Source organism: Sphaeramia orbicularis, chromosome 21 (assembly GCF_902148855.1).
Source record: "Sphaeramia orbicularis chromosome 21, fSphaOr1.1, whole genome shotgun sequence".
Taxonomy (NCBI): Eukaryota; Metazoa; Chordata; class Actinopteri; order Kurtiformes; family Apogonidae; genus Sphaeramia; species Sphaeramia orbicularis.
In genome coordinates this window covers 42,952,367-42,966,080 of record NC_043977.1, presented here as the reverse complement: position 1 = coordinate 42,966,080, position 13,714 = coordinate 42,952,367, and the positions used below count along the sequence as shown (strand labels likewise).

Sequence of the window (13,714 nt, the reverse complement as noted above, 5' to 3'; positions counted from 1 at the left end):
CATCATTTACATCCACACAAATGACATGGGCATGACATTAACAATATCTGCTGTAAATTGCAGTTATAGTGAATTCCACCCCATGCAGGTGCCTTGTGATTTACAAGCTATATTTTTAACTTATCTGCAACAATTTTATGCCCAAAAAGTGGTGCAATCCTTTTGTGGATATGGTTCATAGTGTTTATATGAGGTCATACTTCATATTCATATTTACACACACAAAAAAAGACCCAGTGCAGGGGGCATATCCCTAGCAGCATACAAATCTACAACTATGCCTGGGATAACACACTGGTTGCTTGTATAAAAACAATTAAACAATAAAATCGTGTATAATTTACAGCCACAACAGCATGCATACATGGGAGCCTGGGCAAACTGCAGGTTTATCCATCTTTAGACGGCCTCTGCGGCCAATGTTAATGGTTTCAGTGTGGTCACACTGCAGCAATACTGTGAGTCGAGCTGTTCTACAGCAGCATGAAAGAAGTAGGGGGAAACAGCCCTGCAAACAATGACGAGGGCCTTTCTATTTACAAATGTCTTTAGTCTCCTAACAGCACATAGCAACCCCACTGACAAAATGGATAGAATATCATCTGCTGCCTATTACACCCTCTCTATTTCACTCCTTTCTCATTTATAGACAATTGACTCAAAGGATTCTGATGAATGTCAGTGAAATCAGTGATTAGTATGCAGCCTTTCAGTTTCACTTCCATATAATCCTGCTACATCGAGCATTGGTTCCACTTTAATAGTAGCCTGGGTTATGATAGCATTTTTACATACTTCTTTTAACGTATGAACTATTTTCCTGCATTCAATGTACATATATTGAGAGGCAAAATGATGAAAAAAATAAATGTGTAGAAAAAGAAAAACAGCCTTGCTGGCAGCATGAGTGTTGTTGCTTGCTCATCCAACATTTATACTCTATTGTACTGTGTTGCAGTCGGGCATCATAAAACTGCTCACTGTGGGATATTCTGATGGTCTTTTACAGTGCATTAATTCACCGAGCCCTCCAGTTAGTGCTGCTTTACAGAGTGTGGGAGAGCTGTTCCAGTGAATCTCCATTAAATGTAGTTTATTGAGGATAGTTCAGGATAAAATGTTGCTGCGCGCCTTAACAGAAGCCCCTGATTCAGCTGCAGGGATCTTTGTCTCCTTTCACATCTCGTTATTTCTAATTAACTCTACTTATATCCATACATTAGCATAAGTGACACGTGTCACACCCACAAAAATGGTTTTCTGCATTCATTACTATAGACTGACATGTGATTACATTGCTATTTTATGAGCAGGTCTGTCCATCAGTCGATCTAATTTCCATTTAAAAACACAATATCTCACAGACGCCTCGATAGACTGTCTTAAAATTTACCACAATGTTCACCTGTACTTAAAAGATGAACAGAATGATTTTGGTGGACAGAGGATGCAAGGCTGGCTTCACTGAGATATCATAATGTTTTGTGAAAAACATTTTTTGTCCATTATTCAACACCACACTCGACTGTAAAGCACCCTGTAAACACTGAAATGTTTCTCATTTTATCCCGCTGTGATATAAACTCTACATAAAAAGTGCATGGAGCTACTTTGATGTCATCCATTTGGACTGTCATTCCGAAGCCACAATGCCATATTGACTCTTTGGTGCCTGAAGTAACTATATTTGGACAAGAGAGCAGAGCTGTAGAGGTAAACTTCTTCAACTGACAGTTTTATTGGTGGAAGTAACAATTCACATGTGCAGTTGTGCTGTCCATCAAAAAACAACACCCTATTTCAGTAAATACTAGTTCTGAAAGGCCAACTCAGCAAAAAACATCAGTATACACCTATGGAGAAACACTGATATGACATCTATAATATTGATATTTGTGAGCCAAAAATTTACATTTGTTCACTAGCAAGTTTTTATTTTCTGCCAAGTAGATTGATATTTTGGGCAGCTCTATAATTTCTTATTCATTTATGAAACCCACATGTACGGTGGTATGATATTAACACATCCACTGTCCAAACAACATTATATTTGAGTGTGTTATTATACAGTTTGAATTGTAGCATTAGCTTAATAACATGAAATTCATGATTGTGTTGTGTGTTTGGGTCTATGTGAAACCTGTAACATGCTGTTTAGGTTTGACATGATGCAACATTTTTGTAGTAAAAAGTTTTTAACACTACGAAAACTGTTCTTTTCAAAAAAAAAAAAGAGAAGCTAAATACCCATACTATTAAACTTCTAAGGTGGAAAAAAATGATCTTAAAACAAATGCTTGTTTCATATTTGTGTTTAGCGCCAAATTTGGTCCCTTTTCCATGAAGATAAGCCCCATTATGAAAGCATCTAATTCACAAAAGCAGCGCAAACACACACACTGTTTGGCTGGTGTAGTAAGCAATTAACAACACACAGATTCACACGTCACTCACCGTGTCCATCTGTTTCAATATTTTTCTTCAAATTTTTGAGTTTGTGAGGGTTAAATAATGATGAATTCATGTTTAATAATAAAATAACGGTGAACTCTCTTTACGGTATCAGAGAGGGTCAGGTTTGTTTAGGTTTTATCTCTGACTTTCATCTACTTTGAAATAATAATACAAATAGACAACTTCGATACAAACACTCTGTCTCATAAACCTGGAATGTACGCTGGAGTGTAACTGCTGCAGAACACACAACATTAATTACTGTCATATACTGATTGAAGTGGTGTTAATGACGGTAGTACTGCTGTGATGTGCCTTAAATGGGTACAATCTCTCTGAAAACACTTATGGTTTCAGCTGTGACACACCCAGCTGTGATTACTCAAAGAACATCAGTACTAATGTTTCCATGAAAGCCCGAATACATTCACTCACACGTACATTCAGTCACATTAATAGCTTTCTTGACAGATATTTCAGTAGGTTGTGTTACATGCATGAAATCCTATAGAAGCAAAAACAAAGCAAGATACATCAGTGTTGGCTTGTGATGGTGGAGCGCTGACAGCAAGGACAATTTGAGGCTTCTGTGCCATATTCATTATGGCCCTGGCTGTAAAAGCAGAGAGAACCCAGAGACTCTGGAGACAGCTCAGATACAAAACAAACCTGCATACAGGTGCAACAATTTATGGGTGTGTTTGGCATTTCATTAGCGCAAAATCTTATGTGAATAGGTTATAACCCTTGGAGCACCCTCATTAGTCTCCATTTAAGGTGTAACTGCAAAACTTACATGTATTAATGAACACATCTGTTTAGGTGTTGTGACTGTAGAGTTGGAGGAGTGTGATATCACCTGCAGGAGGTGTGTTACTTACTGTAGGAGCAGCCATATACTTCCACCCTCAGACCCATCCAGCCGCTAGGGTTCCAGTTGAAAGGGATGAAACGCAGGAAGCGGGTTTTTATGGAGTGGGATAACTTGTTCAGGACAACGGCCTCTGAATTCACATTCCCAGCAAATCTCTGCAGGACCAGAGAGACACAGATTGTGATGGCACCATTAAACTGATATGAAACAAGTGACCAAAGCTCTGCTAAGAAATGACAAATCATCAGATTTCAAGAAAGGGTGTATTCATATTTTCTCTGGGGAATGAAAGAGTCTGCTATTCAGCTGAATACTTGAAATATAAGCACATAAAATACACACTAAATCCTTGAAATGCACATAAAGACCTACAAGGTGCTGACAAGGCAAACCCAAGGGCAATGTCTTTTTCCTATCCTTGAACATAGTATTTGATATGAAGTGATAAGGACCATTGTGTGTTGTAGAAATATGAGAATCACCATTCAAACAGGTGCATGAGAGGGAGGAAAGTAACCGTGGCAGTAAGTGGCAAAATAAAGCTCTCGAATTGTTTTTCTCCCCACAGAGCTAAAAAAAAACAACAAAAAAACAATACAGTACAATTGTGAGATGTCATCCTTCTTGTTCATTTCCAGGCCTCTTCTACTGCACAGCACAAAGCCAGAGGAGATAAACAGACAGAGAGACTGAGAGAGATGGGGACAAAAAGGAGATAAACAACGCCTCCAACAAATGACTGATTAGCTCGTCTTTCATTATGAATTCAAGGCAGGTGACCACAATATAAAGAGCTATAAAGACGGATCATTGACAGCAGAGCTTCAAGCTCTGCCGACAACAAAGTCAGACGAGGCCAATAATTTGGCTTCCCAAAGCAACAGAAACACAGTGACGTACAGTGAGAGGTGCAGAACAAAGGCTGTCGACGGTTTTTGTAACAAGGCAGCAGAGGCGTCATTATAAAAAAACAAACAGGATGCTTCTTGGTAGATAATCAAGGCAGCGGTGCGACTGTTAAAGCTGTAATTGTGATTTATGCTACTGTTTTCCTATTTCAAGCCATTTAAGTGGAGCATGGTGGCTGAAGCTTATAACAAGTCGAAGTTAGTGTAGGGTAATTTATACATGCACAGTAAGTCATGTGTACAAGAAAGGTACTGTCAATTTTCACGAGGCTTTACGTTTTTGTCTGTGGTGCATGCGCTATAACAGAGAAAATTACTGGAATACAGACGACTTTGAAAACAGCAACAACATACTCATGGTGATGTGGCCAAATATGTTACCATGGCAAATGTTCATATCAGTGGAGATTAAAATTAGTAGAATATATGTCAAAATCATTATGTCTGTCATGTATAAAACCTGATTATTGTTCCCGAGTAAAATTTATGATGCAATTTAGTTAATGCACAAGATGTAAAAAAAACAATAATAATAATAATAATAATAATAATAATAATTGGACAGAAAACGGTATGAAAGATTAAATAAGAAAAAAATTATGAACACAATGACAATGATTTAGTCCCTATTTTGTTCATTTGTTTTAATAAAGAAAGTGAGTGTAATCTGAGTTCTTATGCCAAAGATGGTCTAAACATAATTATTTATGTCTGTAAACTTTTAAACTTTAAGGTCAGAACTATAAATAAACTATTATATGACCACAATTACAATAAAATATCTGTTCAGTGCAAAATATACCAACTCAAATTAGTGAATTTACTGCCCAGTCCTCATTAAGGTAGATATTTTGTAAAGCTGGTGTTTTCTTCAAGGTTTGCTGATCTCTTCCACACATAAACGGCATTTTTTGTCACAAAAATGGAGAGTTATTCAAACACTTCCCCAAGTGAAGCTTTTTAAAATTTTGCTTTATGGACAAATACACATCATATAGAGAATACAGTACAACGATTAACACTTAAAGGAGTGATATTTTCCTTTTTTAAAATGGAACTATGCATTTTAAAATATTTCCCTGTGGTCTACATGAACTGTAAATGCTATGCTTGGGTCTGAATTCTTCATTAATTAAACTCCACAAGAAAATTTCCATGGAAGACAACCCACAAGTGAGAAAGAGGGGTGCCAGGCTTGTTAGACAGAAAATTGTACTTAATAATTGTAGTCATGGTTAACTTTTGTGCAGTAATAGGCTGCTCACACAGAGCGGGACATGTTGAAAAGAAGTCTTTCTACAGGATCCCCTCTGTTTTAACCAAACAGGGAGAAAAATATAAGGAACTCAGTGCCTAGAGACAGAGTACTGAGTATGGTAGTAGACCTATGGTCACCTGTTGGCTGTATATTACATATAACCATTAAAAGTGGTGAACAACAGGGATATCCATGGTTTGGTACACATTGCGGTTCTTGGGTTGCGGTTCCGATGCGGGGACCAGACAGGGCTGGACGCAGAGCCCAAGCTGTGCACCGAGCCCTGGGGCTCAAATGGGGCTGGGTGCGGAACACAGCCGGGGCTCTGCCTCCGGCTCCAGCCAGTCTCTGTGTCCGGGCTTTGCCGTGAACCATGACTCAAGAGCTGCAACAGGTGAGTGTAGGTCTGCTTTGTGTAGTGGTAGTGATACCAAGAAAGGTCAAAAAGATATGTGCTTACACATCTCAAATAATGATTGTTTTGGTACGTAATATATCTGAAAATTTTTAATGCTATTCCTTTTAGGTGTTCCGGCTCCCACTCAGCACCAGTGTCTTTGGAAGGGTCAAACCCATCAATTACAGCCAGTTTCTCAGCATACTGTTGCCTTTTAGCAGGGTTTGGAGTTTGAAAATAGTCTATCTCCTAAACTATGGAACGATCTGTCTCTCCATATCAGAGAGGCCTCCTCTCTGTCTGTTTTTAAATCCCTTCTTAAAACCCATCTTTTCTCCTTGACTTTTGAAACCATGTGAGGTGTTTGAAGGTACTATCTTTATTCTGCTGTTTTTATTTAGTAGTGGTTTATTGTTCTTATATATCCATTTTATTTATTTATTTATTTTGTTTTTAATTGTATGACTTTTTAATCTGTCTTGTATTTTATTCTTTTATTTGGTTTTATTTATTCTTCTTTATAGCACTTTTTCCTTTTTGTACAATTTCTGTCTTTAAATCTATTCTGTATTTTATTCTTCTATTTTGGTTTCAATTCTTCTTCTGTACAGCACTTTGGTCCACTGCAGTTTTTTTAAAGTGCTTTATAAATAAAGTTGGATTGGATATATAAATGATAACAAACTGTCAATAATAACCCATTTAAATATCTATATCACTGATAAAGCAGCTGCTGAACACACACTCTCTTGCCTCCACTTTTGTCTTCCAATATGGTGGCGTATCTATTTGCTTCTGGTATTGATGACATCAGTGGCAGCGGTCTATGGGACAGACAGCAGTGACCATGGTATCTTGATGTTTGTTCAAAATTTCTCAATGTTTTGTATACACATATATTTTCAATAAAGTTTGGGAAAAAACAGCAGTGAGCATTGAAAACCTCAAAATAAACCACACACAACCATTGTGTCACTACTGTATGTATTATTGTGTGTGTTATACTTTTGAATAAAGTGAAAGGAGTGAATTTATTACTTTGAAAACTCTTAAATTTGGGGGGAAAGGTTGGTGTTAGCTTGGATAGGCTATTTACATGAGTGGTGCTAACTTTACAAGTTCATTCATTCTGCAATTGTACTGAACTCGTCAGAAGATAGACAATTAACCATTTTAAGTTTGACTATTATAGGACTGAGATACAAACAGAAAACAGTGGTTAGCTGTGAACACTGTGTGTCTGCCAAGCTTTGCTCTGATAACACACACAATTCTGCATTAACCAGCGGATAGCATAGTGGCTAACTTAGCATGTTAGCGTTAGCACGGACGCTAAATTCATTAAAACCTCAACAATAGCAAACTCAAAACTCAACAAACTTTTTATAGGATGAGTGTGATGATATTGCAAACGCCAGGTAACAGAAGTTCTGTCTCCTTTAGCTCATGAATAATAACTTTAAAGAACTTTCATTAGAAAAGGCTTAGATACTAATTAGGCTAGCACATTACCAACAGCTAACAAACTTAACCAAACACCACCAGGTTCAGCAAAACAACTAAAATAAAAACCAGCTGATAACAACATTTGTACTAATATTAGCTTACCTTGAAAACTCCATAATTTGTGGTTATAGTGGTTAAATCTCAACAGCTGGACAAATCAAGCTAGCTAACTACAGGGCTACAGCTGAAAATACAACATAACAGTTGTTTAAGATATAAATTTATACAAATGCTAACACATACCAAAGAAAACAGAATTTACAACATAAATGTCCGCTAATACAGGAAATACACTTGATAATTTTAAAGTGGACAATATCTTACTTAGCGCTGGAGATGCTAGATCAGCTGCAATAGAAAAAATGAATGTGTAACAAAGACGAATAAAAGTGGGTTCAGCAAAATATGACCTTTTTAAAGTAACTCAAGTTTAGAACTGAATTTGTTGTTGTTGCTTCACCTTTATAACATAGAGCCTTTTTCAGTATTATTACCATTGAACAGGGTTAGAGATATTTTCTAAAACCAAGGTTGCATGGACTGAATTAAGCAAAAAAAAAAAATGTGGATGATCTTTCTGTGTTAGTGTGGACAGAGCATAAGCAAAAAAAAAAAAAAAAAAACACTCAAACTTTTGTGAGCTTTTTAGCAACTACTCAAAACAAAACAGAGCCTAAACACCAAATAAAATTGTGTGCCATGATAATGATGTTTAATGTGATATAAAACGACATTTCACAGTAATTATAATTACTGCCTTACTGTCCTATATTTACTGCCGCAATGAAGCCTTGTCTGGTGTATCATTATGAACCAGGCTGGTGGAAATATAATGTGTATATCAAAAAAGGTTAGAGACAGTTCCAAAAGTCATGCTTGCATTAACATACAATGCTGTGATAGAATTGTATGCATACAATTTATCTTTATTATTATTTCGTTAACAAGAATAAGTTCTACAGCGATGCAGGAGTAATGCACTGAACCCATAAAGTATGAACACCTAACCAGACTCACCACATTCATTTGATAAATAATGCTATTGTATGCAAATTTCAAAAAGCACTGTGGTTTACTGTAATACAGGGGTTGGACAAAATAATGGAAACACCTTAAAAAATCAACAAAATATAATTTAATATGGTGTAGGTCTGCCTTTTGCGGCAATTACAGCCTCAATTCTCCGAGGTATTGATTCATACAACTTGTGAATTGTTTCCAAAGGAATTTTAAGCCATTCTTCAGTTAGAATACTCTCCAACTCTTAGAGACGATGGCGGTGGAAATCGACGTCTTACTTGAATCTCTAAAACTGACCATAAAGGCTCAATAATGTTGAGGTCTGGGGACTGTGCCGGCCATACGAGATGCTCAACTTCATTAGAATGTTCCTCATGCCATTCTTTAACAATTCTAGCTGTATGGATTGGGGCATTATCATCTTGAGGTGAAGGTGTTTCCATTATTTTGTCCAACCCCTGTATTTTAGATTCATCTGTGTTTCCCATAAGCTATATAGACACACAGACAACAGTCACAGCTTTAATGGAGATATTAACCTGAAGTCAATAAGAAAAGCTTAATACTAATGTTAGAATGTTTGATATTAATAAGTAAGTAAGTAAGTAAATTTTATTTACAGAGCCCTTTTCACAGACAGAGTCACAAAGTGCTTTACCAATTCAAATCAGAATCAAATCAATTCAAATCAAAATCAAATCAAGTTTACAGAGACCCAACAGAGTCCTTCAGGAGCAAACACTTGTGATTGGTGACAGTGGCGAGGAAAAACTTCCCTTTAACGGGCAGAAACCTCGAGCAGACCCAGACTCCTGAAGGATGGCTGTCTGCCTTGACCAGTTGGGGTTAAAGAGAGAGAGTAAAGGAGGAGAAAAGAGAGAGCGATAGAGATATAGAGAGACTGGGGGGGGGGCACATGGAGCACTTTATGATGAGTGAACATTACTGTCATTGCTGTCATGTTGTTTGTTGTTCATTTTCCAAATATTGAGTCTTACAGTAGTTGCTTTTCCATTGGCCCTCAAATTGCACAAATATGACTTGTGCATAAAAAGTTGCCTAATGGAAAAACGAGAATTTCGCTAAAACTCTCATTTTTTGATGAAAAGTTTTTGTGCTGGCAAGAGGTGGTTTTTCAGGCGTAGCAAAATTGGTATATCACGCAAACTGCGATGGAAAGACCTTTTTCTGCAACTAGAGTCACATGAATAACTAGAAGCACTCGGAGAGCGCAGGCCTCCGCCAAGGCTGATCAGTGGGCCCCCCCATGGGCCCCCCCACCCCCGATCACCCCCAAAAGTTAATCATTTCTTCCTTATCCCATTTCCAACAAACCCTGAAAATTTCATCAAAATCTGGCCATAACTTTTTGAGTTATGTTGCACACTAACGGACAGACAAACAAACAGACAAACAAACCCTGGCAAAAACATAACCTCCTTGGCGGAGGTAATAAATACGGATGTTGATGGACGTTACAAGAAGCACAGAAGAAGAGTTTTCAAAGAAACATGATGCGGTATATGTGGACACACCAGGACACAGAATCATTTTTAAATTTAGTACGAGATAGAGGGGTGATTTATATAATAATGTATATATCTGTAAATCAATGTGATATATATGTTCGTTGCCATGTTTATGGAATGGCTTCTTGTGTCATAATAAATAAACAAATAATTGCATTTGTGATTTAATGGAAAAACTGACCTTACACACTTCTGTTTTTTTGACATTTAGTAAATATTGGTAAAATTTTGCACAGGTGTCCAATGGAAAAGCCACTAGTGAGTTGAGGGGGTTTTAGAGCTGATCCCAGGTACCAATACGTAAAGGTGGGGTTCCCTCTGGATGTGTCACCAGTTCATCACAGGGCTGACATGTACAGACCAACGACCATTCTCTCTCACATTCCCACCTATCGCTGGTTTAAAGAAACGGATAATAAACAATACAGGATATTTGAAACATACCAATAAACTATTATACACTCAAAATTAAGGATTTGGTGGAAATTAAAACAGCACAATTATTATACAAAGCAAGAAATGAATTACTTCCAAGTAGATCATTCAGAGATAGAGAGGGTGGTTATGACTACAGATAGACACGAAATATGAAACAACATTTTACTAGAACAAATCTTAAATAGATGTGCATTTCATGTTGTGGAGTGGTTTTGTGGAATGGATTAGATCTAAATATCAAAAAGTGTGGAAAAAAACGTATTTTTCAGAGATATAGTAACAATGAACAGGAGTAAAATAGTAATAGTTACTGATGGTATGTAATAATTTGTTCTTTTTTTTTGTATTTTAATGACTGACCTATTCTTTGTTATGGACTGTATACATTCGCTGATTAGCCAAGTCATGTAAAATTGGGGTGGACAATATACGCTCGACTTCCTCCTACTCCTTTTCGGACATTATTGTTAAACAGCCACAATGGAATTGTTATTTATATTGTACATTTGTGTGATATTTGTTTTCTATTTTGGTTGATTTATTTCTGTATCCTCCTCAGATCCAGAAAAGCGAAAGTTTTAGCTTTTTTTTTTCTTCTTTTTTTTTTTATTATTTTTTTTTTATGTTTTTCTCGTTATTTTTGGTTTTAAATGTTGATTTGCGAAATAAAACTAACTAACTAACAAACCAGTCGACCATTGGCCTATTTAGGTACATTTCTTTTTAGGGTGGGAGGAAGCCTTATTACCAGGGAAAACACACACAGACAAGGCAAGAACATGCCAACTCCTCACAAAAAAGCAAACGCTGTGAGGAAAAAGTGCTAACCACTATACCACCATGCCACCCAACATCGATGACTGTCTTTTGGCAAACAAACCTACCAAAATTTGACCTCAGTTTGTCTGTAATTAAGTCATCAAGCCAATAGATGCTCGATGGGTGAGTCTGTTTGGTCTGTTTGCTTCAGTTCTGCTCCAGTTCTCACTGTCATTTTGCAAAGCGGAGCTGTCAAGTCTTACACCATGTGTCCATTTTTTCCACACAGTTACAATTAACTTCAAAACGACTATCTCCACAGGTCAAAAACAGGACACTGACAGCATATAACACATCCATAAGATGAGGCAGAGTAGGAGGGAAAATGAATTAACACAGACACAAGGATACTCTGTCTGTCTGTTACTGCTGGTGCTGAAGCATAAATATGAGGCTAGAGGAGGAGGATGTAGACCGGGTCGTCCAATAACCAAAGAGTTGGTGGTTTGAATCCTGTTGTCATGTGCCGTTGTGTAATTGGGCAAGACACTTCACCCACCTCGCCTCCTGGTCTATGAGTGTTCGGTGATGGTCAGAGGCATGCTTCCGTCAGCCTGCCCCAGAACAGCTGTGGACACAAAGGTAGTTTCCCACCACCAGAGTGTGAATGTGAGAGTAAAGGAATAATGGATCAATAATGTCAAATGCTTTGGGTGCCTTCAAAAGCACTACAGAAATCTGATCCATTATTACCTCCGACAAGGAAGTTATGTTTTCATTGGGGTTTGTTTATTTGTTTGTTACCAAGATAACTCAAAAAGTTATGGACAGATTTTGATGAAATTTTCATGAAATGTTGATACTGGCACAAGGAACAAATTATTTAAAGGTCCCGTATTATGCAAATCTGACTTTGTGAAAGTTTTCTTATAGTAGTGTGTGTTAGTGTGTAGCCACATTATGAGGTTAGAATTTGAAAACTGTCTGTTTCCTCCCTGCCTTGCTACACCACATTTAGTGAAAATGCCTGCTCAAACGGCCGAGTTTGAGTTGGCTCCGTTTATGACGACATAAGCGGATTTAACTCCTCCCCCTGACTGTGCCCCCACCCTTGCAAAGCGAGCCCCGCCCTGGCAAAGTACCTCTTGGACAACAAACATGGCGAAGGCGAGACACGCAAGTTGTGGTGTTGTTGGCTGCACACACCAACACGATAGTTTATTTTTGCTCCCCACTTCCGAGCCTCTCCGTAAAAAGTGTCTGGATTCTATCTGTGATGGTCATGGACCAAACAACATTCCCAAACGCTTGTATGTGTGTCCCCGGCATTTCACGGACGAGTGTTTTTTAACATGGGCCCATACAGCTCCGGCTTAGCACAAAGACTCCGAATCCAGAAGGACGCAGTACCAACGCTTCGTGACCCAAGTACAAGTGTGGGAGATGTAAGTTCTTAGCATTTTTTTGTATCTTTACTGCATAACCCTACATTACGGATAAGCTGGTGGGTGTTGATGTGTACATCTAACATTAGCATGGCAGCTCACATAGCCCGGTTACTGCTGCTAACGTTTGCGTCCCCGTTAACATGCAAGAGCTGATAATATCAAGAGACATTCAACAGAACTACTTTGAACACGGGCCTTTTGTGGTTGGCATCAGTATAGTTAGCATCAAGCTTGTTAGCAGCTGCCTGCATTAGTGGTGGCAGGCGTCTTTCCGTGTCAGGTCCACGAACCCGACACAACACCGCTGTTTTCCGTTGGGGCTCAATCACGCCTCAAGGCAAAGAAAGCCAGTGTTTGGAAAGACGTTCTGTCTGAGACATGTGTATTGTAGACGAGAGAGCCATGGCTTCACAGTCAACATTAGCGCGTAGTACTGCTAGCGGAAGCCGCGTCCTCTCCCAGAGAGGGGAGGGGGAGTGGGCGTGGACAGATGCGTTCATTTGCGTACCCGGAAGCAGGCCCAGAAACGGCCTGTTCTTAGGAGGGCTGGTGAGAGAGACTTTTTCGACCGCTGAAACTCCGAAAAAAGGATGATTTTGGGGCGAACAAACTTAAATACTATGTTTTTGGGTTTCTGAGACCTATATGACGTGACTGAAAAATAGCATAATACGGGACCTTTAATTTCGGTGGTGATCGGGGGGGGGGGGTGTTGTTTGTTTGTCTGTCTGTTAGCAAGATAACTCAAAAAGTTATGGAAGGATTTTGACGAAATTTTCAGTAAATGTTGATACTGGCACAAGGAACTACTTACTAAATGTTGGTGGTGATCTCGGGGGGGGGAGGGCTGATCTGCCTTGGCGGAGGTCTGTGCTTACTGAGAGCTTTTCTAGTTATTATTATTATTATTATTATTATTATTAATAAATATATGAGGTATATCACATAAAGTTTTACATGTTGCATTAACACTGGGTTACACACACTCGTGTATGTGATCTGCTCTAATCTGCCCACCTGCCTGAACAACTGCAGGCCAGTAGCACTCACTCCAATCATTAAGTGCTTCCAGAGAGTGGTGCTGATCCACATTCAGAGCTGTACCGGACACACTGGACCCCCT

The 13,714-nt window shown here is 38.4% G+C and overlaps 1 protein-coding gene across 1 annotated transcript in view; it reads right to left on the bottom strand.

Moving 5' to 3' along the window:
• The window catches only part of LOC115412764 (contactin-associated protein-like 5), a 308,387-nt gene that overhangs the window by 160,853 nt on the left and 133,820 nt on the right, over positions 1-13,714 (bottom strand). Inside the window, exon 4 of the mRNA XM_030125412.1 lies at positions 3,336-3,483. Coding sequence (XP_029981272.1) covers positions 3,336-3,483 — 148 coding nt within the window. The remainder of the gene's footprint in view (positions 1-3,335; positions 3,484-13,714) is intronic.